The 25,983-nt window shown below is 48.4% G+C and overlaps 1 protein-coding gene across 1 annotated transcript; it reads right to left on the bottom strand.

Moving 5' to 3' along the window:
* Nucleotides 1-14,561: 14,561 nt before the first annotated feature.
* On the bottom strand, nt 14,562-16,136 carry LOC123106844 (phosphoglycerate mutase-like protein 4). The gene is made up of 6 exons (XM_044528884.1): nt 15,875-16,136; nt 15,747-15,797; nt 15,546-15,656; nt 15,344-15,466; nt 15,145-15,220; nt 14,562-15,031 (listed from the first exon to the last, which is right to left on the bottom strand). Exons 1-6 carry the CDS (start codon nt 15,989-15,991, stop codon nt 14,811-14,813), a joined length of 699 nt encoding a protein of 232 aa, XP_044384819.1. The 5' UTR covers nt 15,992-16,136; the 3' UTR covers nt 14,562-14,810.
* Nucleotides 16,137-25,983: the final 9,847 nt, after the last annotated feature.

Genomic DNA, 25,983 nt, shown 5'->3' with positions numbered 1-25,983 from the left:
TGCTTTCGCTGACTCGTCTATGATCGAGCTCTTGTATTCGAGCCTTCGAGGCCCCTGGCTTGTAATATGATGCTTGTATGACTTATTTTATTTGTAGAGTTGTGTTGTGATATCTTCCCGTGAGTCCTTGATCTTGATCGTACACATTTGCGTGCATGATTAGTGTACGGTCAAATCGGGTTCGCCACAAGTTAGTATCAGAGCCGACTGCCTGTAGGAATCCCCCTTCCACACTCCTTGGCCGAAGTTGAGTCTAGACATTACAAAAACTTTTACTAACATGGTTGTGTGCCTTATGGGCCCACGTCGCCATCTGGGTGGTATTAGGATCTTTTACTCCTCGATCCTTACTCTGGGACTCCGAACTCTCTCCTACTCGGGTTAAACGATTTTACTAACTCTAACACTAGGATCCCGTGACCACGTTCACCCCAAAGTTGGATAAGCCCTAGTTATTCTTTAGAGTAGTACTTGAACATTATCCACATGGTCATTTGACTCCTGTGAAAACATCTTTGTTTTCAGATGGAACCCACGAGGCAGGTCGTGCGCCACACGACGACCATTGGTGCCTCAGGATCACCTGCTGTGTTGGTTGAGATGATGACCTATCTGGGTTATCGCTGGCACCCTGAGTACATCGTCTATGAGGAGTATCAGGACTTCAACCAGGAGCAGTATCGTGCCATCGTCCACCTCTACTCTCGGGAGTATGACTCCACTACCGTGCTGCACACTGCTCATGGTGTTGGAGTGACTATCGATATGGCGGTCCACGATGCTGCTTATGCTGCTCTGACACGTCTCCGTGGAGAGTATCAGGAGTTGGATACCTCCCCCTTCAGGCACATTGCTATCGCATCCGATGTTGGTGCGGAGGGATACTACACTGCTGCCTACTCCACTATCACCCGAGAGCCCTTCTACCATCAGAACCTGGTTCTGCATGCTAATGGGCTGGATAGAGCTAACCGAGCTCTTCGCCACGAGTTGTACACCACCCGTCAGCACCTGTACCGTGCTCTGACGCTGTTGCACCCCTCTGTCCGATCTGGTGATCTGTCGCGTTCTGCGGTCTACCCTGCCAGGACCGTGATGCCCCAGGGCGTCGGCTGGCCAGATGTGGGAGGCTACTCTCCTGCACTTGGTCCTCTTCTGCCACTTGAGCGTCAGGTTCTGCACCAGAGTACCCGCGGACCCCAGGTTGCCGACGTGGTGTACCCGATGCCACACTACCAGCTTTCAGGCTACTGCTACCTCTGCAGTACCGCGTGGGACTGATGTAGACTTGCTTGTTAGTGTTAGATGCATTCGTCGCGAGCCTGCGTGCCGCCTATGATGTCTTAGTCTATGTACCAAACTCTGTGTAACGAACTCCATGCATGATCTCTTTTGTAAGATAAGCCGACTACTATGTAGTATCTATCGTGCTGCTTTCCTTGTGCATGTTTCATCATGAATGACTCTTGTTTTTTTTGCAAATTTCTCAATGCTGAACTACCCCTGTTAAATATTAGCAGGATGGTTAGACCAAGTGGTCGTGGTCGTGGTGGCAACGCCCCACCACCGCCTGAGTACATGGCTGGTATGGTCCAACAGCTTGAGATGAATCGCCAGTTCATGGAGAATATGATGGCTCAGTTTCCTCGCCCCAATATGAACCAGCAGCCAACCCCAGTAACTCTGCAGGATTTCATGCGCCTGAACCCAACTGTGTACCGCAGCTCAACTCAGCCTCTGGATGCTGATGACTGGCTCCGTGACATCACCTATGAGATGGAGTCTGCTGGTGTAGCCCCTGCCAGCTATGTCACCTTTGCTTCCTTCTTCTTGAAAGGACTCGCAGCTCAATGGTGGGATAGCCACAGGCGTACTCTGCCAGCTGGAACAATCATCACCTGGCCAGACTTCCAAGCCGCCTTCCGTGCTTGCTTCATTCCTCAGGGAGTTATGGACCGGAAGAAGCGTGAGTTCCGCAACCTCACCCAAGGCAACAAAACTGTGGAAGCTTATCAGTGGGAGTTTCTGGACTTGTCCCGCTATGCTGAAGAGGACATTGCAACTGATGCACACAGACAGGAAATTCCGGGATGGCCTTCAAGCTGACATCAAGCTCGCACTTCTAGTGCATGACTTTGCTGATTTCGCCACTCTGGTGAACAAAGCCATCAATGTCGAAACTGGTCTGCAGGAATACCAGAGCTCACACAAGCACAGCCGTGACACGGGCTCACCTTCGGGCCCGTCCTTGCAGAAGCGCAAGATATGGATTCCCAACAGCATGTACCAGCCAAATGCACCTGCCCCAAGGCAGTCCTATGCTGCACCTCGTCTGCCTACGACTCCAACTAGGCAGCCAAGGCTTCCAGCTCCACCACCCCAAGCTCCTGTTCCTACTCCCGAGAATGGTTTGTGCTTCAGGTGTGGACAACCAGGGCACCGTGCTAGGGAATGCAACCAGAAACAGAATCAATTGGCCCTTCCAGCAACTGGCCGTGGAAACAACCAGTCCCGCAGCAACAATGCCAAGTCTTATGGTCGTGTTCATGCCAACCACGTTGATCTGAGCGAAGCTCAAGACCAGCCTGCTACTGTGATGGGTACCCTCCTCGAAAATTCAGTACCAGCATCCGTTTTATTTGATACAAGTGCATCGCATTCATTCATGTCAGAAGGTTTTGCATGCTTGCACGACATTAAATGTGAGAACATGGATGCTTCACTATTAGTACACACCCCTGCGGGCCAATGTCGAACCTCCATGATTTGCAACGACGTCCCTGTAGAAATCGAAGGACTGGAATTCCTTATCTCTCCCATCGTACTGAAGACCTGTAGCATTGATCTCATTCTGGGAATGAATTGGTTAAAAGCGCATACTGCTTCTATAGTTTGCACCACTAAGGTCGTCCATCTGCTACACCCTTCTGATGAAATAATAGCTTACCAAGCTCATCTAGTTCAGAACGCCGAGGCACGACTTTATGCCTTGAATGCGTTGAACGCTGCACCACTCGAGGGCATTGAAAACATTCCCATCGTTCGTGAATTCCAAGATGTCTTCCCAGAAGAACTTCCATGGATTCCCCCTGCTAGAGCTGTCGAATTCATCATCGACTTGAAACCCGGCACTACCCCTATAGCTAAACGACCCTACAAGATGCCGCCACATGAACTCATTGAGCTTAAGGAGGAAATCGACAAATCTCTTGTCAAAGGTTTCATTCGCCCAAGTTGCTCTCCTTGGGGAGCACCTTCTCTCTTTGTTAAGAAGAAGGATGGGACAAACCGATTAGTCCAAGACTACCGTCCTATAAACCAAGCTACCATTCAGAATAAATACCCTCTTCCTCGGATCAATGATCTTTATGATCAACTGGCTGGCTCATCAGTGTTCTCCAAACTCGACTTGAGGTTGGGTTACCACCAGATCCGTGTTCGTGAAGAGGACATCCCAAAAACCGCCTTCGTGACTCAGTATGGATCATACGAGTACACCGTCATGTCATTCGGCTTAACGAATGCTCCAGCCACCTTCTCTTGTCTGATGAACTATATATTCATGGATTACCTCGACAAGTTCGTCGTGGTTTATTTGGACGATATCCTCGTATTTTCCAAGAACAAGGAGGAACATGCTGAACATCTTCGTCTTGTGCTGGAAAAGCTTCGGGAGCATCAGCTATATGCTAAGTATTCCAAGTGTGAATTCTGGCTCCCCGAAGTAACCTATCTTGGGCATGTCATCTCCAAAGATGGTATTGCCGTCAACCCTGAACGAGTTGAGGCTATTCTCGATTGGACTCCTCCGAAGAATGTGAAGCAAGTCCGAAGTTTTCTCGGTCTCGCTAGCTATTGCCGTCGATTCGTTGAGAACTTCTCCAAGATTGCCAGGCCTCTGACTAATTTGTTGCATAAGGGTGTCAAGTTTGACTGGACAGACAAGTGTCAGGAAAGTTTCTAGGCGCTCAAAGACAAGTTGACTTCTGCCCCCGTGCTTGCACCACCTGATACTAAGAAGGACTTCGTCATTTACTGTGACGCTTCCCGCCAAGGATTAGGCTGTGTCCTAATGCAGGAGCGCAGAGTGATTGCTTATGCCTCTCATCAACTGCGCCCTCACGAAGAAAACTACCCGGTTCACGACCTCGAACTTGCTGCTGTCATTCATGCACTGAAGCAGTGGTGACATTACCTTCTCGGTAATCATTGCGAGATCTTCACCGACCATCAAAGTCTGAAGTATCTGTTTACTCAGCCAGATTTGAACCTACGCCAGCAAAGATGGATGGAGACTGTTGCAGACTTTGACGTGGGTATATCCTATACCCCCGGCAAGGCTAATGTAATGGCTGATGCCTTGAGCCGCAAGTCTTACTGCAACCACCTCCAGGTCCACAAAGTTCAGCCCTCGCTTGCCGAAGAATTTAGAAGGCTGAACCTCCATATTGTTCCTCCGGGATCACTCGCTCCCCCTCCCGAAGGTTTCCCCAAACGGAACCTCCATGTTGTTTCCAAGGGTTCTCTCAATACCCTGGTTGCGAAACCAGATCTTGTGGACACCATCAAATGGATACAGAAATGTGACGATGAAGTCCTCAAGATTAAGCGCGACCTCAAAAAAGGAAAGCCCTCATTCTTCACTGTTGCTGACGATGGCGCCTTGTATTTCAAAGGCCGCCTAGTGGTACCATGTTCGAAGAAAAACCTGGATAAGACTAAAAGGGTTATGCAAGAAGCTCATGATACGCCTCTGTCCATCCATCCTGGTAGTACAAAGATGTACCAGGATATTCGTCAAAGATTCTGGTGGTCTAATATGAAGCAGGACATTGCTCGTTATGTTGCTGAGTGTGATGTTTGTCGCTGAATCAAAGCAGAGCATCAAAGGCCTGCTGGAACTCTGCAACCTATCTCTATTCCTGAATGGAAATGGGAGCATGTTGAGATGGACTTCGTCACTGGATTTCCCAAATCGCAGAAAGGTAATGATGCTATTCTTGTCGTCATTGACCGGCTTTCCAAAGTTGCCCATTTTTTGGCGGTCAAAGAGACAATCACTGCTAGTCAGCTTGCTACTCTCTACATGTCCAGAATTTTTTCACTTCACGGTATTCCACTGGTTATCAGTTCGGACCGTGGCAGCTTATTCACTTCAAGATTCTGGGCAAGTTTCCAAGAAGCTATGGGGACTCATCTGTCGTTCAGTACTGCGTTCCATCCTCAGTCGCAAGGACAGGTTGAACGTGTCAACCAAGTTCTTGAAGACATGCTTCGAGCTTGTGTAATATCATTCGGCAAGAAATGGGAGGAATCTCTTCCATATGCCGAGTTCTCTTATAATAATAGCTATCAAGCTAGTCTGAAGATGTCCCCCTTCGAAGTGCTATATGGACGAAAGTGTCGAACCCCTCTGAACTGGTCTGAAACTGGGCAACGTCCACTCTTCGGTCCGGATATTATCCAACAGGCCGAAGAACAAGTTCACATTATTCGCGAGAATCTCAAGACTGCTCAGTCACGTCAGAAAAGTCAGTATGACCGTCATCACCAAGACATGGTCTATCATCCTGGCGAAAAGGCTTATCTTCGAGTTACACCAATGAAGGGTGCTCACCGCTTCGGGATCAAGGGCAAGCTAGCTCCTCGCTATATCGGTCCCTTCACTATTCTCGAAAGGCATGGAAAAGTGGCATATCAACTGGAGCTTCCGCCGAACCTTTCTCAGGTTCACGATGTGTTCCATGTGTCACAACTCCGTCGTTGCTTCAAGGATCCGATCCGAGCGGTGGATCATGAAGTGCTCGAATTACAACAGGACCTCTCTTATAAAGAGCATCCGGTCCGCATTCTTGACCAAGCTGAACGCCGCACACGTCAGAAGGCGATCAAATTCCTCAAAGTCCAGTGGTCAAATCACTCTGAAGACGAAGCCACCTGGGAATGCGAGGACCTCTCTTATAAAGAGCATCCGGTCCGCATTCTTGACCAAGCTGAACGCCGCACACGTCAGAAGGCGATCAAATTCCTCAAAGTCCAGTGGTCGAATCACTCTGAAGACGAAGCCACCTGGGAATGCGAGGATCGTCTTCGCGATGAATACCCTGCACTGTCATACCGCGATAGGGCACCCCTAGCACCGCTACTTGTCATGTCATGCATCGCTATGCATATCTTTGCTTAAATATTTATTGTTTCTCCCCCCTCTTCTCTGCTAGACACCAAGACCGACGCCGCTACTACCCAGTACGACTACGGTGTTGACGATCCCTCTCTCTTGCCAGAGCAACCAGGCAAGCCCCCCCTTTGATCACCAGATATGGCTTACTCTTCTCTATACTGCTTGCATTAGAGTAGCGTAGCATGTTACTACTTCCCGTTAATCCTATACTGATGCATAGCCTGTCCTTGCTACTACTGTTGTTACCTTTACCTGCAATCCTAATGCTTAGTATAGGATGCTAGTTTATCATCAGTGGCCCTACATCCTTGTCCGTCTGCCATGCTATACTATCGGGCCGTGATCACTCGGGAGTTGATCACAGGTATATACTATATACTTTATACATGATACATGTGGTGACTAAAGACGGGTCGACTTGAGGAGCACCCGCGAGTGGATCTTTGAGGCGGAGCGACAGGGCAGGTTCCGACCACCTAGGAGAGAGGTGGGCCTGGCCCTGGTCGGCGTTCGCGGATACTTAACACGCTTAACGAGATCTGCGTATTTGATCTGAGTCTGGCCATATGGTCTATACGCACTAACCATCTACGCGGGAGTAGTTATGGGTATCCCGGCGTCATGGTATCAGCCGAAGCCTTCGTGACGTCAGCAACGGAGCGGCGCGCACTGGATTGGACTGGAACGCCACTAGGCTAGGTCTGCTTCCGGCCGCCCACGCAACGTGCATGTGTGCTAAGGGCGATGGGCCCAGACCCCTGGGCGCTTAGGTTTAGACCGGCGTGCTGACCTCTCTATTGGTCTAGGTGGGGCTGCGACGTGTTGATCTTCCGAGGTCGGGCATGACCCAGGAAAGTGTGTCCGGCCAAATGGGATCGAGTGTGTTGGGGAATGTGGTGCACCCCTGCAGGGAAGTTAATCTATTCGAATAGCCGTGATCTTCGGTAACAGGACGACTTGGAGTTGTACCTTGACCTTATGACAACTAGAACTGGATACTTAATGAAACACACCCTTCCAAGTGCCAGATACAACCGGTGATCGCTCTCTCACAGGGCGACGAGGGGAGGATCATCGATTAGGATTATGCTATGCGATGCTACTTGGAGGACTTCAGTCTACTCTCTGCTACATGTTGCAAGACGGAGGCTGCCAGAAGCGTAGTCTTCGAAAGGATTAGTTATCCCCCTCTTATTCTGGCATTCTGCAGTTCAGTCCACATATGATACCCTTACTCCATTTGATATCCATGCATGTGTAGTGTAGCTCCTTGCTTGCGAGTACTTTGGATGAGTACTCACGGTTGCTTTCTCCCCCTTTTCCCCCTTTCCTTTCATTCTGGTTGTCGCAACCAGATGCTGGAGTCCAGGAGCCAGACGCCACCGTCGACGACGACTCCTACTACACCGGAGGTACCTACTACTGCGTGATGCCCGCTGACGACGACCAGGAGTAGTTAGGAGGATCCCAGGCAGGAGGCCTGCGCCTCTTTCGATCTGTATCCTAGTTTGTGCTAGCCTTCTTAAGGCAAACTTGTTTAACTTATGTCTGTACTCAGATATTGTTGCTTCCGCTGACTCGTCTATGATCGAGCTCTTGTATTCGAGCCTTCGAGGCCCCTGGCTTGTAATATGATGCTTGTATGACTTATTTTATTTGTAGAGTTGTGTTGTGCTATCTTCCCGTGAGTCCTTGATCTTGATCGCACACATTTGCGTGCATGATTAGTGTACGGTCAAATCGGGGGCGTCACAGCGCCACTACTGATCATCTGGGAAAGACACATAGTAACGGCGAGAGTCTTCATCGAACTCCCACTTGAGCTCAAGCGCATCATCTGGAACGGTATCATCGGTCCCTGCATCTGGTTTGGAAGTAAACTATGAGTCACGGGGACTCAGCAATCTCGCACCCTTGCGATCAAGACTATTTAAGCTTATAGGTAAGGCAAGGTAATATGTGGAGCTGCAGCAAGCGACTAGCATATATGGTGGCTACCCTGTTCGCAAAAGAGAGCGAGAAGAGAAGGCAAAGCACGAACGAAGAACTATGATCAAGAAGTGATCCTAGAACAACCTACGTCAAACATTACTCCAACACCGTGTTCACTTCCCGAACTCCGCTGAGAAGAGACCATCACGGTTACACATGCGGTTGATTCATTTTAATTAAGTTAAGTTTCATGTTATCTACAACCGGACATTAACAAATTCCCATCTGCCCATAACCGCGGGCACGGCTTTCGAAAGTTCAAATCCCTGCAGGGGAGTCCCAACTTAGCCCATCACAAGCTCTCATGGTCAACGAAGGATATTCCTTCTCCCGAGACATTCCGATCAGACTCGGTATCCCGGTTTTACAAGACATCCTCGACAATGGTAAAACAAGTCCAGCAACACCGCCCAAATGTGCCGACAAATCCCGATAGGAGCTGCACATATCTCGTTCTCAGGGCACACTCGGATAAGCAATCCATACAACTAAAAACCAGCCCTCGAGTTTCCCCGAGGTGGCGCTGCAAGGGGCACTAGTTTGGACCAACACTCAGAGGAGCACTAGCCCGGGGGCGGGGGGTTAAATAAAGATGACCCTCGGGCTCCGGAAACCTAAGGGAAAAAGAGGCTTGGTGGCAAATGGTAAAACCAAGGTTGGGCATTGCTGGAGGAGTTTTATTCAAGACGAGCTGTCAAGGGGTTCCCATTATAACCCAACCGCGTAAGGAACGCAAAATCTGGGAACATAACACCGATATGACAGAAACTAGGGCGGCAAGAGTGGAACAAAACACTAGGCAAACGGCTGAGCCTTCCATCCTTTACCAAGTATATAGGTGCATTAGATAAACAAGATAATATGGTGTTATCCCAATAATAAACAATGTTCCAAAAATAAACGATCTCCAATCTTCACCTGCAACTAGCAACGCTATAAGAGGGGCTGAGCAAAGCGGTAACATAGCCAATCAACGATTTGCTAGGACATGGTGGGTTAGAGATTTGACATGGCAATTTGGGAGGCATGATAACCAAGTGGTAGGCATCGTAGCATAGGCATAGCAAAAGAGCGAGCATCTAGCAAGCAAAGATAGATGTGATTTCGAGAATATGATCATCTTGCCTACAAAGTTGTCAGAGTTGACTTGATCCTCGTAAGCAAACTCAATGGGCTCCTCATTAGCGAACTCTTCTCCCGGCTCTACCCAAACAAGACAAACAAGCAAAAGGAACACAATCAACCACGTGCAATGCTCGAACAACATGATGCAAACATGGTATGCTATGCGAGATGCGATATGTGATGCATATGCAAGATTTGACAAGGAATGATTGAACCTGGCCTCAACATGGAAATCCAAGAGTGCCACTGGAAAGGTGAGGTGATTTCGGTTGAAATCGATATAAAGATCACCGGAATCGGATGCACGGTTTGGAAATGGCAAGCAAAACAAATATGGCACCGGTCAGCGATAATCAGCAAGTAGCCATCCAAAAGCATCAAGATAATTATGCTACAACACACAAACATGACAACAAAATACATGGCAGGTATCCATTCATGATGTGTGACAAAATATGAACACTGAGCTACAGCTAATTCATCCATTAACAGGTTCAAACAAGCATGGAAAAAGTGCAAATGATAACAGGTTTCAGACTTAGTGAAATCAACACAAGTCTGGAATTTAACATCAGGAAGCACACCTTAGAGCATGAAAACTATATGCTACGGGAACTTAACATGGCAAAGCAAGGCATGGCATGAAGCTACTCAAAGCACTTAACAAAAGTCCCTTTGTTACCTTGAGCCAAAAGGGATCAGAAAATACAATTGCAAGCATGTGAACATGGCAAAAACATAATCAGATCTCAGACTTGGTGAAAAACTGGAGCATGCAAATCAGTTAACGAGTAGGCATGTCCACGAGCTCGATGCACTCACTACAGAGCATGGCATGACAAAATAAGCATACACCCATCGAGAATACATATCATAGAAGCTTGACATGGCAAGAACAACAACATAGCATGCACGGATCAATTAACAACATCCTCGGCAAAATCGCTAACAAGTCAACAATCTGTCAGGAATCATGAAATAGCAAAAGTAGAGCTCGTTTGACTCAAGCTAGGGTGCTCCATAAATGCAAACAAAGACATGGATGGATAGAGAAACACAATGTTAAAAAATCATCCTTACTGATCATCCTCAAAAGAGGCACGGATCACTAGGAAACAACATGAACATATGGCATCATGACAAAATCAAGACAAAGACTTGGTGAACTTCGAAGTCCCTGAAATCAGCATTATCGAATGCACTACTTTGCAAGCTTGTGCTAGTCACCACAAATATCACAAAAATACATGGTAAGCACCTATGTAAAGATGGCATGTCACATAACAAAACTCATGTAGAGCTCAGGAGCATATCATGCACACAATAATCATGGCAAAAATGACAAATATCTAATTGATGAAACAGATCTGGCAATTTTATCACATAGCCCTCTTCCAATAGCATTTCGGGCATCAAGATGAGCTCAGATGAAAATGATGCAATGAGATGAAATGATGTACTCTCTGAGACAAACATTTTGATATGCTACACGCACAAATCGGATCTACGATGAGAGAGTTATAGCATGCCAAAGTTTGGAAAAAGATTAGGGTTCGGGGGTAAAAAGGTCAACCGAGAAGTTTCAGATCCAGATCTGGATCCGGCCGGAACGAATCTCGAGGTTCGCCGCCGTTGCATTGTAGCTCGCCGGAGGGGACGAGCAGCGCGGTGGCCGGACTTCGCGGCGCTCGCCGGCGCGTGGGAGGGAGAGGCCGGACGGCGAGGTGGTGCGGCTCGGGCACCGCGCGGCCTCCACGGCGGCGAGGTAGGTGCTGCGGCGGAGTTCGGCGACGGTGGCGGCGGTCGGTGAGGGAGGCGGCGGCCGGAGTCGAGCTGGCGGGCGGCGGAGGCGGCCGACGAGGGGAGGGACGAAGGCGGCGCGGGCGGCAGCCTCTGGCCCGTGCGCCGGCGTGGGCGGGCCGGCCACGGGCCCGGCGGGCTTCGGCGATGTGGGTGCCGAGCGGGCGAATGGCGGCGTGCCACATGGCGGAGGCGGCGCGGGTCGGACGTGTCCGGCCCGGTGATTTTTGTCCGGCGGCGGAGAGGGAGCGTGGAAAGGGTTTAGGGTAGGAGGGGATCCGGGAATTTCGAGAGGGGATCTATATATAGGCATAGAGGGAGCTAGGAGGCTCCAAATGGAGTGTGGTTTTCGGCCACGCGATCATGATCGAACGCTCTAGGTTATGGAGAGGGTTTAGGTGGGTTTTGGGCCAAATTGGAAGGGTGTTGGGCTGCAACACACAAGAGGCCTTCTCGGTCCCTTGGTTAACCGTTGGAGTATCAAACGAAGTCCAAATGGCACGAAACTTGACAGGCGGTCTACCGGTAGTAAACCAAGGCCGCTTGGCAAGTCTCGGTCCAATCCGGAAATGTTTAACCCCCACACACGAAAATAGGTAGAAAGGGGCACCGGAGGAGATAGGAGCGCCGGAATGCAAAACGGACAACGGGGAAAATGCTCGGATGCATAAGACGAACACGTATGCAAATGCAATGCACATGATGACATGATATGAGATGCATGACAAAGGCAACAAATACACGGAGACAAAACCTGAACCGGAGGAAATAAAATAACTTAGTGCCGGAAACGACAAGAGTTGGGATACATATAAGGTAAATTACATCCGGGGTATTACATCGGTGTTCTTGGAGATCTATCCGATTTAATGCTCTTTTGTGGTGTGTTTGTCGAGATCCAATGAATTGTGGATTTATGCTCAGCTTATCTATGAATATTAATTGAATCTTCTCTGAATTTTTTTATGCATGTTTAATTCTCTTTGAATTATCGGTTTGGTTTGGCCAACTAGATTGGTTTTTCTTGCAATGGGAGAAGTGCTTAGCTTTGGGTTCCATTTTGCGGTGTCCTTTTCTAGTGACAGTAGGGGCAGCAAGTCACTTATTGTATTGTTGCCATCGAGGATAAAAATATAGGGTTTTCATCATATTGTTTGAGTTAATTCATCTACATCATGTCATCTTACTTAATGTGTTACTCTGTTCTTCATGAACTTAATACTTTAGATGCAGATAGGAGTCAGTCAATGTGTGGAGTAATAGTAGTAGATGCAGAATCATTTTGGTCTACTTAACACGGGCGTGATGACTATATTTCATAATCATTACCTTAGATATCGTCATAACTTTGCGCTTTTCTATTAATTGCTCGGTAGTAATTTGTTCACCCACCATATTATTTGCTACCATGAGAGAAGCCCCTAGTGAAACCTATGGCCCCCAGGTCTATTTTCTATCATACATGTTTCCGATCTACAATATTAGTTTCCGATCTACTATTTTTGCATTCTTTTACTTTTCGATCTATAAACCAAAAACCAAAAATATTTTCTTTATCGTTTGTTTAGTTTCATCTATCTCTATCAGATCTCACTTTTGCAAATAACCGTGAAGGGATTGACAACCCCTTTATCACGTTGGGTGCAAGTTGTTTGATTGTTTGTGCAGGTATTAGGTGATTTGTGCATTGTCTCCTACTGGATTGATACCTTGGTTCTCAAACCGAGGGAAATATTTATCTCTACTTTGCTGGATCGCCCTTTCCTCTTCAAGGGAAAAACCAACGTAAGCTCAAGAAGTAGCAGGCTGCAGTAGCGAGTTATATCGACCATGAGCTAATGATACAAGGCTTTTTACAAAATTGTGAGCCTCCATATTGGACATTCTGCATTCATGAATAATCCGGACCTCTTCAAACTCCTGACGACGGATGTTGATCTCATGTAGAATCTGGTTGTAGATAGCTTTACTTCCTCCATTAATCTGTTTAACTTCCGCTTCCGTGTCGCATGCAATAATAAGCCTTCGAAGGTTCAAATCGGCCGCGAGGGAAAAAGCCTCCAAACATGACATTGCTTCAAGCATTCCGGGGTCATCACAACTGTCAATGATGCATGCAGACGAGCCAAGGTAAACTCCTTGGGCGTCTCAGCACACGGCGGCTGCCGCACCCTTGCAACAGTTGTTCTTCGCTATTCCTCCATCTACATTAATTTTGACCATACCTTCCATTGAAGGGATCCACTTTGGCACCTGCACTGACAGTGGCATAGTTGTACCTTACTTCTGTGAAGCATCTGCGATGATGTCCAGGTCTGCTAGATATCTCATGATGAAACCATGAATTGCCTCCGGGCTCTGGAAGATCGATTTGTGGATTGCTTTCCATCTTGCGCTCCAAATTGCCCACAAAGTAATGATGGGCTTTGTGAATTTTGCATGTGGTAGCATTTCAAGCATGTGAAATAGCCATTCCTTCGCTTTTGGGCACGTTGTCATGCTCATATGCTCTGTAAGTGAGTCGTCGACGAGTGCCCACACGCATCTCGCCATGGTGCAGTCAAGTAATGAGTGTCGCCATGTGTCTTTCTCTGCACCACATAGTTCGCACCTTGCTGAAGTAGCCATCTTTCGATGGTACAACACTGCTCCTGACGGCATGGATCGCTGGGCTAGCCACCACACAAACACATGTATTTTTGACGGAACTTTAATCTTCCATAAGGTTGTCCACGCCTTCTCTGAGCGGCTCGAGCTTGAACTTGGCCTACCTTCTAACCAATCCTCTCGCAGTTTTTTCGTTGTAACCAAGATACGGTAACATGATCTTACCGAAAGTACTCCTGTTTTCTCATACCCACGGGCCAAGTATCTATCAGCATCAACCCCAAAAGTAGACCACCATATCTACATGTGGGCGTAAGCTGTTTTCTTTAGACTAGCCACAGTGGGAGTAACTTCAGCAGTAACTTCAAGTCCAACTCAGCAAATTTGTCTATGTGGCAATGAGTTAATGAAGAGAGAGGTAGTTCTAGTAACTTAGCTAATACTGTAATATCACATGTCTCAATGCAGTATGAGTCTATAACCTAATAAATGGAGTTTTACATGACACCACACCTATGTTACTACCCACTATGAAGGATTGAAGGTAATAATATAGTCTAGGGATATGTGTATGTTATTAATCTTAGAGGAAGTGGGCTTAAGTTGTTGCTAGTAAAAAAAATCTTATAACAAGGAAGTTTTTCTTGGCCCAGTTATTATTAAACGGAAAATCATGTATCAAGGTTTGAGACAAATCTACGAATTGGATTTCAAAATCAAAAATCATCTCTCTATGAAACTTTTGTCTGTGTAACCTGTCTATCAATGGAGTATTCTCATTTGGCGATGAATTCAATGATATATTTGAGGGCATATAATATATGTTTAACTAAAAACGCGTGTCTGGATAGAGTAGTAGCAACAATAGTAAACAGTTTAAAACCAACTGCAGCGTCTCTCCATAGAGTATTAATTAGATCATTTATTGTTTCACCGAGGATGAATTAATAACACGTCAGTGAAATAACATTGGCCAGTCGAACTGGCTTTGCGTGAGTTAATAACACGTCTGTGAAATAACATTGGCCGGTCGAACTGGCTTTGCGTGAGCTGCAGTCTGTAGATTGCTGATGAATGCGTCGGCGAAAGGGCAACAGCAGTACTGTCACGCAGATACACCATCGCCGCCAAATGCGTCCTCAAGGAATTCACCTTGATCGAGATGGCCGACGTCGCCGGCCTTCTCGAGGATCCATTCGCCGCCGCCGATACGGAAGACGCAGATCGAAGTGTTGTAGAGCTTCCCGCGCACCGGGCTGGTCGGGTCGGCGTGTATGCACAGCTCCTCCGTGCTGGCGCCATGGGTGACCACGATCACCCGCTCCCCTGTCAACGCAGCACAAGTAAAACAGAAATCAGATCTTCCTTTCTTCTCAGCGGCAACTGTTCCGATGCCCAGGGACAAAATCTGTGGTGTCAGGGTGAGGATTGCTGCTTACCCTTGTGCTTCTCAGCTACCGTGTTCAGGTACGAGACACACCTCTTGGATAGCTGATCGAGGCTCTCCCCACCACCCTACAAAGATGGAGAATGCGATGGAACAGATATTTCGACGCGATGCCAGGATAATTTCCATGCGAGAAATGGCAGAACAGAGCAGAATAGCTGAGAAAATTCAGACGGAAGCATGGAAGTTACGGGGATTTCATGGGTCCTCGAGTAAGAAGAGAAGATCTCAGGGCTCCTTCTGACGGCGTCGTCGAATACCACGCCGTGGAGATCCCCCATGTGCCTCTCCCTCAGCGCTGGATCCAGCACCAGCTGAAACCAAGCAGCTCATGTCATGAGCCGATCAAGAAAAGCATCCATGGACTCAGCAATCAGGATGGAACATACGTACAGAGGATACGCCGCAGGCTGTGGCTATGGTTTGCGCGGTCTCGGCGGCGCGCTTGAGGTCGGAGGAGTAGACGGCAGCTGGCTTGGCTTCCCTCGACAGCCGACGGGCAACCTTAGGATCCAAATTCAGAGAGAGGTCCTGATAAGTGATCAAGTATTTTGCTATCGGAGTATTTCTGTCGAGACTCGAGAGCGTACGTACCACGAGAGCCTGTCGTCTGCCGGTCTCGTTCAGCTCCGGATCCATCTGCCCCTGCGAGCACGAGATTTGGGGAGACGGCTCTCTGTCAGCCGGAGAAGATCGATGGTGGAGGAGGTAAGTGGACAGACCTGGATGGTGCGGGAGGCGTTCCACGACGTCTCGCCGTGTCGCACCACCACCACCTCCGCGAACTGCTCGCCTGGCGGCGGCGAAGCAGGCGGAAACGTCGCTGCTCGACCGGCCATGGTTGGTGGCGTACTCTCCCTTACATGCAGCAGCGAGACGAGTAGAAGGATATAGTATCGCCGGGGTTCGTTGCGGACTGGCTTGCAGCTTCCAGGAAAGAAGCCAGTATCCGTTGCGTCACATTGCTCTGTCCTTTATCAACATTTTATACTGCAAGTCTCGCCGGACTCGCGTGCTCTTATTCTAATGAAGGTACTCTCCACCTCGGTGAGGACAACAACAATGGATGAGACAACGCACACGCCTTAATTAGTGTGATGTGCCTGTTGAATGAAATATGTTGCACCTCCTCAGGTCCACATGACAGCGTTCAGGTGATGGAGATAAGCTTCGGCTGAGGAGTCCAAACCGCATAGACTAGGATCTCTAGTTAGTTGCCATATGGTTATAATCTTCTCCAACTACTTCTATCTCTTTCTCTTCAAGTCTCCTGTAATCTGAACGATCTTGTACGCTATACCAGGAATCGCGCCCTGGCTATATAAACACGCAGCCGTCGCCCCGGAAGGGTACGACGTTCCTCCACATGGTATACAGAGCCTGACTCTTCTCATCTAGCCCTCCTCTCCACCACAACCTCCTGCCATGGCCTCATCCGCCGCCGCTTCCTCCCCTCTCTCCGGCCAGATCACCGAGCGCCTCACCCGCACCAACTACGTCCTATGGCGCACCCAGATCACGCCGCAGTTGAGAGGAGCTGGAGTCTTCGGGTACGTTGATGGAAGCATGGCGGAGCCGGCCGAGTTCGTCGTCAGCAAGGACAAGGATGGAAAGGAGGAAACCATCCCCAATCCTCTTCATGCCGTCTGGTTTCGAGAGGACCAGCATGTACTTGGGTATCTTCTGAATAACCTATCAAAAGAAGTGCTAGTGCAGGTGACCTCCATCGCGCATGCACGAGAGCTCTGGACAGCGTTGGCGAGCATGTTCTCGTCGACGTCGCTGTCCCGCATCAACAACATCCGTGCTGCCCTCACCAACGCGCAAAAGGGGACGCGGTCGGTGGCTACCTTCTTCGCGCACATGCGGGGACTCGCCGACGAGCTCGCCGCGGCTAGCAAGCCGCTGCAGGATGGTGAGCTCATCTCCTACATCCTCAATGCGCTTGACATGGAGCACCAGCCGCTGGTGTCTGCTCTTGACGCCAGAACCACTCCGGTCACCCTCGACGAGTTGTTCGGGCAGATGAGCAACTTTGATCAGAGGGTGACTCTGCTCCAAGGCGTGGGCAGCGGATTCAAGTCATCTGCCAACATCGCCACCCGCGGCCGAAGCGGGGGCTCTCGTTACTGTGGGCCACCACGGAACGGCAAGGGCAGGGGCGCCAGCAGCGGCGCCAACAACAACATGTGTGGCGGCCGGCCTTCCTCCTCCAACAACAGAGGCCGGCGCAATAGAAGCTCCAACAACAGATCGCGCCCTGACACGATCAGGTGCCAAATCCGTGGCAAGCTGGGTCACTCGGCAAAGGACTGCTGGTATCGCTTTGAGGAAGATGAAGATGATTCATCCCAGGATGAGAAGGTGGCCGGAGCTGCTGATGGCTCCTACGGCGTCGACACCAACTGGTACGTCGATAGCGGCGCCACGAACCACATCACCGGTGAGCTGGAGAAGGTGACCATGCGCGAGAAATACCGTGGCAAAGATCACATCCACACAGCAAGTGGAGAAGGTATGAAAATTAGTCACGTTGGTCACTCAGTTGTTAAAACCCCTCATCAGCATATCCATCTTAGAATTTTTTTTGCATGTCCCTAGCGCTTCAAAAAGTCTTCTTTCAGTCCATCGCATTGCTATTGACAATCATGTCTTTCTTGAGTTTCACCCTTTACTTCTTTTTGATCAAGGATCAGGCAACGAAGAAGGTGCTCTATCGAGGTAGATGCGTTCGTGGGTTTTACCCTTTGATCCCGGAGATTAGAAGACTCAATAAACAAGTGTTTAGTGCCACCAAAGTGTCTTCAACACGATGGCACGATCGTCTAGGACATGCATCTTTTTCTTTAGTTGAGCGTTTGCTTAGGAAAAATAAGCTCCCATATGTTGGAGAGCGTGATGTTGAAACAGTTTGTGATTCATGTCAAAAGGCTAAAAGCCACCAGTTACCCTATCCAGTTTCTACCAGTATCTCTACCAAGCCTTTGCAACTTGTTTTCTCTGATGTGTGGGGGTCTGCCCCCTCCTCTATTGGTAGACACACGTATTATGTGAGTTTCATTGACAACTATAGCAAATTTTCCTGGATTTATCTTCTTAAGAAGCGATCCGATGTGTTTCAAGTTTTTCTCAACTTTCAAGCTCTTGTTGAACGCCAATTTGATTGCAAAATTCTTGCTCTCCAATCTGACTGGGGTGGAGAGTACGAGAAGTTGAACTCTTTTTTTTCAGAAAATTGGCATATCTCATCATGTATCTTGTCCACACGCTCACCAGCAAAACGGGTCTGCTGAACGCAAACACAGACACATAGTTGAAGTTGGTCTAGCACTGTTGGCTGGTGCCTCCATGCCCCTTAAGTTTTGGGACGAGGCTTTTCTTGCGGCTGTTCACATCATCAACATGCTACCTAGTCGTGTAATCAACTATGAAACTCCTATTGAGCGTCTTCTCCACACTAAACCGGACTATACCACTTTCCGTGTGTTCGGTTGTGCTTGTTGGCCCAACCTTCGTCCCTACAATTCTCGAAAGCTCATGTTTCGATCTAAACAGTGTGTTTTCCTTGGCTATAGCGCTCAACACAAAGGTGTCAAGTGCCTTGATATTTCTACTGGTCACATCTACATCTCTCGAGACGTTGTTTTTGTTGAGACTAAATTTCCCTTTTCTGATCTTCACCCAAATGCCGGAGCTCTCCTTCGCAAAGAGATACTTCTCTTGCCCTCTAGCCTCACTGGCATCACACAAGGGGAAAATAATTGTAGTGACTCAATGCTGACTAATGCTCATAACCACGTCTCTGAGTTGTGTGATGATGCAGATGATGATAGCTGTGAAGAAACAGGTGCAGAAATCAGCAAAAATGGTGCAGAAATCGCCCCCAACACGACACATTTTATGTGTCCTGAGTTGGGGAGAAGATCCTCCTCAGGATCGATTCCCCTGCAGCCTGCCAGCGGATCGACCTTGGGATCTGGCCCGCACCAGGACGGCAGCGTGCGGGATTCCGTGTCACCTGTCCGTCGCGGATCCCCATCCGCCACGAGGCGCCCCGCTCCTGGCCCGGATGCTCCCTCCGGCCCGCACCACTCGGACGCCCCCACGCGGTGCACCGAGACCCGCTGGGCCACTGCTGGGCCCCTCCACTACGAGCACCGTCCGCCGACCGGGGCGCAGGCTCGTCTGGTGCCAGGCGCGGGCGCGGACGCGGGCACCAATACCGATCCTGGCGCGCGATCCGGCTCGGATTCGGCTGGGCCCCCTCATCATCGCGGCATGATGGGCCTGCGATGGATTTGTCCCGCAGCCTCGGATCTTCTGCGCCGCGTTCTACCTCGACCCTCACGCCTCACGCTCCATATGCCACAGACAATCCGTCTGGCTTGGATGCAGACGAGGCGGTCAGTGCAGGGGGATCTATCTCGGGATCTGCTGCTCTTGTCCCATCCGCAGCGGGATTTCCTGCGCCGGATCTCTCTGCTGCACCTCCTGTTGCCACGCACATGTCTCCAAAAATGTTTAACTAAACTGGTTAATTATAAGCAAATAACAAAGTTTGGTCTTGCCTGCTCCACAGATGGTGAACCACGTTCTCTTGGGGAGGCACTCAGTGATACAAAGTGGAAAAAGGCCATGGAAGAAGAACACATGGCCCTTCTGAAAAATAAAACATCGCACTTGATTCCTCCACGGCAAGGTAAAAATTTGATCGATTGGAAGTGGGTTTTCATAGTAAAGAGGAAATCTGATGGAACTGTAGATCGCTACAAAGCCAGACTAGTTGCAAAAGGGTTTAAACAACGGTACGACAGTGACTACGAGGACACCTTTAGTCCTGTTGTTAAAGCTGCAACTATTCATCTTGTGCTCTCTATTGCTGTTTCCAGGGGATGGAGTCTTCGTCAGCTAGATGTCAAGAATGCGTTCCTTCATGGCGTTCTGGAAGAGGAAGTATATATGAAACAACCTCCTAGGTTTGAAAACAAAAACAAGCCTTTTCATGTAGGCAAGCTTGACAAAGCTCTATATGGATTGAAGCAAGCTCCCAGGGCCTGGTATTCTAGACTCAGTCAGAAATTACAAGCTCTTGGTTTTGTTCCTTCTAAGTCTGACACATCTTTGTTCATTTACAATAAGCTGAAAACATCAATATTTGTTCTTATATATGTTGATGATATTATAGTCACAAGTTCATCTGATGAAGCCATATCAGGACTGCTGAAGGATTTGAGTGCTGAGTTTGCCCTCAAGGATCTAGGAGATTTGCATTTCTTCCTAGGAATTGAGGTCAAGAAACAAGGAGATAGTCTGCATCTCTCTCAAGAGAAGTATGTTGTTGATCTGGTAAGAAGAGTTGGGTTACAAGGATGCAAACCTTCACCAACACCGCTATCTAGCACGGAAAAACTGTCACTTGCAGAAGGGGAACCTCTGAGTCATGATGACAGTACCAGGTACAGAAGCTTGGTAGGAGCACTCTAATACTTTACTTTGACACGGCCTGATATTTCCTTTGCTGTGAACAAAGTTTGTCAGTTCCTTCATGCACCCACTAAAAATCATTGGACTGCTGCTAAACGTATTGTGAGATATGTGAAAGATACCATGAATCTTGGACTTATTTTTACTAAGTCTTCATCCACACTTGTTAGTGCATTCTCTGATTCTGACTGGGCAGGATGTGTAGATGACAGACGCTCCACTGGTGGGTTTGCAGTATTTCTTGGTCCAAACTTGATATCATGGTGTGCAAAGAAACAAGCCACAGTGTCACGTTCCAGCACAGAAGCTGAATACAAGGCCTTAGCCAATGCCACAGCAGAGATCATTTGGGTTCAGTCCATGTTGAGAGAGCTTGGTATTAAAAACACACAAGCCCCATGCTTGTGGTGTGATAATCTTGGTGCCACTTATCTATCTACTAACCCTGTTTTTCATGCAAGGACAAAACATATTGAAATTGATTTCCACTTTGTCCGAGAACGAGTTGCCAATAAACAATTGGAGATTCGATTTGTTCATTCTCGAGATCAGGTTGCAGATGGATTCACAAAAGCTTTGCCCACACGAAACTTTGAAGAATTCAAGCGTAATCTCAACTTGACAAAGTTGTGATTAAGGGAGGGTGTTGAATGAAATATGTTGCACCTCCTCAGGTCCACATGACAGCGTTCAGGTGATGGAGATAAGCTTCGGCTGAGGAGTCCAAACCGCATAGACTAGGATCTCTAGTTAGTTGCCATATGGTTGTAATCTTCTCCAACTACTTCTATCTCTTTCTCTCCAAGTCTCCTGTAATCTGAACGATCTTGTACGCTATACCAGGAGTCATGTCCTGGCTATATAAACATGCAGCCGTCGCCCTGGAAGGGTACGACGTTCCTCCATAGTGCCTTGACGAGGCAACAATGGACGAGCTTGCTGGCCGACCCCTCTTGACGACGCCAGCGTCCTTTTCTCCGGCAACATGCTGACCTTCTTCTTATGGATGTCGACGACCTGCAATTGGGGCGTGCCATGCGGGAGGCCAAGCTTGGTGGCATTAAGGGCACGACAGGCATGAAAGTTGAAGTAGCTAAATCGGTTAATGACTTACTAGACTTAGAGCATCTTCAACCGTTGCCCTCCTCCCCCCAATAATGCTAAACATACAAAGAGTTACACGCAATTACACGCTGACTAGGATTTTTTCATCTACTAACCAATCATAAACTTGCCCCCTGATTTTCAGAGGGGGTGGGCCGCCTCCCCACTTGTTAAACAATCAAATTAACCCTCTTTGTAAAACCTTGTAACTCGTTTGTACGTGTAGCATTACTCCCTCCACAGGAGGCATAAAAATCGCCATCTGGGGCGAGCCGACGGTAGAATCGGCTCTGGGGGCGGTTGGGCATCCAGCCGTCGCCCCCGGCGCCGATATTGGCCCATTCCTGGCCGCTTTTCGGCCCACTTTCTGCCAAATATGGCCTGATATCGGCGAGAAACGGCCCATATTCAGCGTGGTTCGGCGTTGAATTCTCAACCTAAGTAAAAAAATTATCACATAGTTCATCACAGAAAATCAAATAGTTCAACAAAATACTTCAATACAAATTATATAGTTCAACAAATAAAAACTCATATTTCATCACACGTCGAGCGAGGTAGCGTCGCCCTTGATCCTTCATAGGTGCTCCACCAGATCTTGCTGTAATTGATGATGCACCTGTGGGTCTCGGATCTCCTGACGCATATTGAGGTAGGCAGTTTAGGTTGCCGGTAGTTGGTGATCAATTTCGGCTAGAGTACCCTGCCTGTAGTATGGTTCAGTGTCAAACACTGGCTCTTCCTGCTCGCTCTCGATGATCATGTTGTGCAAGATGACACAATAAGTCATGATCTCCCACATTTGATCTTTTGACCAGGTCTGAGCAGGGTACCAGACAACAGCAAATCGAGATTGGAGCACACCAAATGCATGCTCGACATCCTTCCTATAAGCCTCCTGCACCTTGGCAAAGTGGGACCTCTTGCCTCCTAGCACAGCGTTTGAGATAGTCTTCACAAATGTAGACCATTTCGGATAGATGCCATCAGCTAGGTAGTACCCCTTGTTGTAGTGCCGCCTATTGACCTCGAAGTTCACCGGAGGAGAATGACCTTCAACAAGCTTGGCAAAGACAGGGGAGCACTGCAGCATGTTGATGTCATTGTGAGTTCCTGGCATACCAAAGAAGGAGTGCCAAATCCAGAGGTCCTGTGTGGTCACAGCCTCAAGTACCACACTGCAACCGCCTTTGTACATCCCCTGCCAAGCAAATGGACAGTTCTTCCATTTCCAATGCATGCAGTCGATGCTTCCAAGCATCCCAGGAAATCCTCTTGCTGCATTCTGTGCTAGGATCCAAGCAGTGTCTTCTGCATTGGGTGTTCGCAAGTATTGTGGTCCAAACACTTCCACCACTGCCCGATAGAACTTGTAGAAACACTCAATGGTGGTGGACTCGGCCATGCGCCCATAGTCGTCGAGTGAATCATCGGAAGCTTCATATGCAAGCATCCTCATGTTGTCGTGCACTTATGGATTGAGGTGAATCCAAGTTTGCCGGTGCAATCCTTCTTGCACTTGAAGTAGTTGTCGAACTCCCAGATGGAATTCACAATCCTTAGGAAAAGCTTTCGACTCATCAGATAATGACGCCGAAATACTTTGTCGCTGTGCAGTGGAGCGTCGGCGAAGTAGTCGGAGTAGAGCATGTCGTAGCCTTCGAGACGATGTCAGTTCTTCCCTTTCATCCGCCCCGGCGCCGAGCCACCTCGCCGCGGCTTTTCATTACTCTCCAGCAAGCTGGCGAGAGCGGCGAGGACCATGAGATGTTCCTTTTCCTGGACGTTGGCATCCGCTTCCTCCTCCAGCAGCGCGGCGAGCTCCTCCTCGTCGTCCGAGTCCATTGCCGAGGCAAGAAAATCGCCGAACACCTTGCAGGCGTTGTGGGCGCGCACCCGCCGCTACACTGCCCCTCTGCGGCCGGAACACCGGGAAAATTGCCCAGCCGATGCTGGAGAGGCTGCCTCGGCGAAACCTCTACTCTTTTTCTTGCAGGGAATGGGCTATCTAGCGGTGGTGGGCGGTGGTCGATGTCGGGATCAGTCGGTTGGCGACCGAGAGCGCGGGGTGTGGGAGGCGAATCTGGAAGATAGTCTTGACTTTTCGCCTGACGGTGTGGGCCAAACGTGCTTTTCCCTTGCGCTGGGGCCCCCGAGCGCCCCCAGTGCGCCGGGTTCGGCCTGTGATTGCCGGGCCCAAAAACGGGCCGAACCGGCGGATTTCGGCGTCCTAGGGATGCGACTGGGCGTTTTTTCAGCATTGGCACAGAAAAAGTCGCCTGGGGAGCCTGTTGGGGGCGTGGCTAGAGATGCTCTTAGAGGCTGAGAGAGCCATGGAGATGATTCACAATATTACATCGATAAAACATATGAATGAGTCAGACATTAATGCGCTAGGGATCAGGGCACTTGATTGCCTTTGTGAGGATCTAGTACCCTCCTCTGTGTTACAGGAAGAGGATGAGGATACGGTTTTAGAGGGGTATACAACCCCTATGCAACTAGATTGGAGTGTGCAGACTGATACCAGTTATATGGATCGAGCAGCTAGACAAGATAAGCCAAAACGAACCTGGAAGAGGAAGGTATATTGTGCATCCATTGTACATAGAAGCGCGAGAATTCGGACCACAAAATAATTTCATGACAAAATATGAAAGTAATATTTTGTGATAGGAGAGGTCTGGCAGACTTGGCTAAAAGAAAGTTTTTGGCGGAAGCATCGTTAGAACATAAGTTGGACTTCATTGCCTTACTTGAGACTGGTAGGGATAATTTTGCATCACAATTTCTTGGCACATTATCTGGTGGTGTTGATTTTGATTGGCATTGTCTACCCCCAAGAGGAAGATCCGGTGGGATCTTACTTGGGGTCAAGTGCGAGACGCTAGAAGTCCGAAACGTGGTGGTAGGGGACTTTGTCGTCAAATTCAGGGTGCGCTCCAAGGTTATCGGGTTTCAATGGGCACTAGTTGCAGTATATGGAGCCGCTCAACCAGAGCTCAAATCGGACTTCCTAGTCGACCTTTTGCGGGTTTGTGGGGATGAGAGATTACCTATAGTGGTCGGAGGTGATTTGAACATTATCAGGAGGAGAGATAAAAAAATAACGATAATTTTGATGGCAGATGGTCATTTATGTTTAACAAGATTATCAAAAGTTTAGACCTGGGAGAGATAGAACTCTCAGGCAGAAAGTTTACTTGGGCAAACACGATGTCGAATCCAACTTATGACAAGTTGTATAGAGTTCTCACCGGTATTGAATGGGAACATAAGTTTCCATTGGTGACAGTCCAAGCATTACAAAGAGCGATCTCCAGTCACACCCTGCTGCTTGTTGACTCTGGGGAGGCGACGCATGCGAAAAACAAGAATGTCTTCTCTTTCGAATTAGCATGGTTGAGAGAGATAGGGCTTCTTTGATCTCATAGCCCAGGAATGGGCTAAGGCCACAGGAGGAAGGACGAATATGGAGAGACGGCAAAATAAGATAAGGCACTTGAGGTAGTTCCTGAGGGGCTAGGCTAAAAATGTTAGCAGAATTAATAAGGTGGAAAAGGATAGGCTTATACACCTTATAAATGAGCTTGATCTCAAGGCTGAATCCACCCTTTTAGATGTGGATGATTGGGCATCTAAGACGGAGGCCGAGCAGAGACTGCGGGAGCTTCTCAGAGAAGAAGAGATGAAATGGGCACCTAGAGCTAAAGTGCGGAAGATCGTCCGAGGGAACGACAATACACAGTTTTCCATATGATCGCAAATGGAAAACACAAAAAGAAGACATATTTTCAGCTTGAGCAGTATGAGGTTACAACTATAGGACACGAGAACCTAAAATTGTATGTCTCTAATTACTATAAACAACTATTTGGGGCTCCCGAATAAAATTTTGTGTCTATGGACGAGCACATGATCTGGGATATTCCTCAGCTCGAGACAGACGGAAATGAGATTTTATCCGCACCACTCACATATAAAGAGGTGTTTGAAGCAATTTCACGGAAGAATAATAAGGTGCCTAGCCCGGATGGCTTCTGAGTAGAATTTTATAAGAAATACTCCACATTATTAAAGTTGATCTAGTAACGATGTTCACTGACTTGTTTAGTGGCCATCTGCAGCTATTCCACCTAAACTTTGGGACAATAATGTTGTTGCCAAAGAAGGAGGTGGTGCACGTTGAGCAGTTCTGCCCAATTTGTCTGCTTAATGTGTGCTTTATTTTTTTACTAAAGTT

This window comes from Triticum aestivum, chromosome 5A (assembly GCF_018294505.1).
Source record: "Triticum aestivum cultivar Chinese Spring chromosome 5A, IWGSC CS RefSeq v2.1, whole genome shotgun sequence".
Taxonomy (NCBI): domain Eukaryota; kingdom Viridiplantae; phylum Streptophyta; class Magnoliopsida; order Poales; family Poaceae; genus Triticum; species Triticum aestivum.
The sequence above is the reverse complement of the archived record's forward strand: the minus strand, read 5'-3'. Positions and strand labels throughout refer to the sequence as shown.

Bases quoted from the DNA above. Each gene is read 5' to 3' on its own strand.
- LOC123106844 (XM_044528884.1), bottom strand. From the start codon at position 15,991: ATGGCCGGTCGAGCAGCGACGTTTCCGCCTGCTTCGCCGCCGCCAGGC. The intron at 15,798-15,874 runs GTCTGTCCACTT...TCGTGCTCGCAG, and splicing joins ACGCCTCCCGCACCATCCAG to GGGCAGATGGATCCGGAGCT. The intron at 15,467-15,545 runs GTACGTATGTTC...GCTTGGTTTCAG, and splicing joins CAGCCTGCGGCGTATCCTCT to CTGGTGCTGGATCCAGCGCT.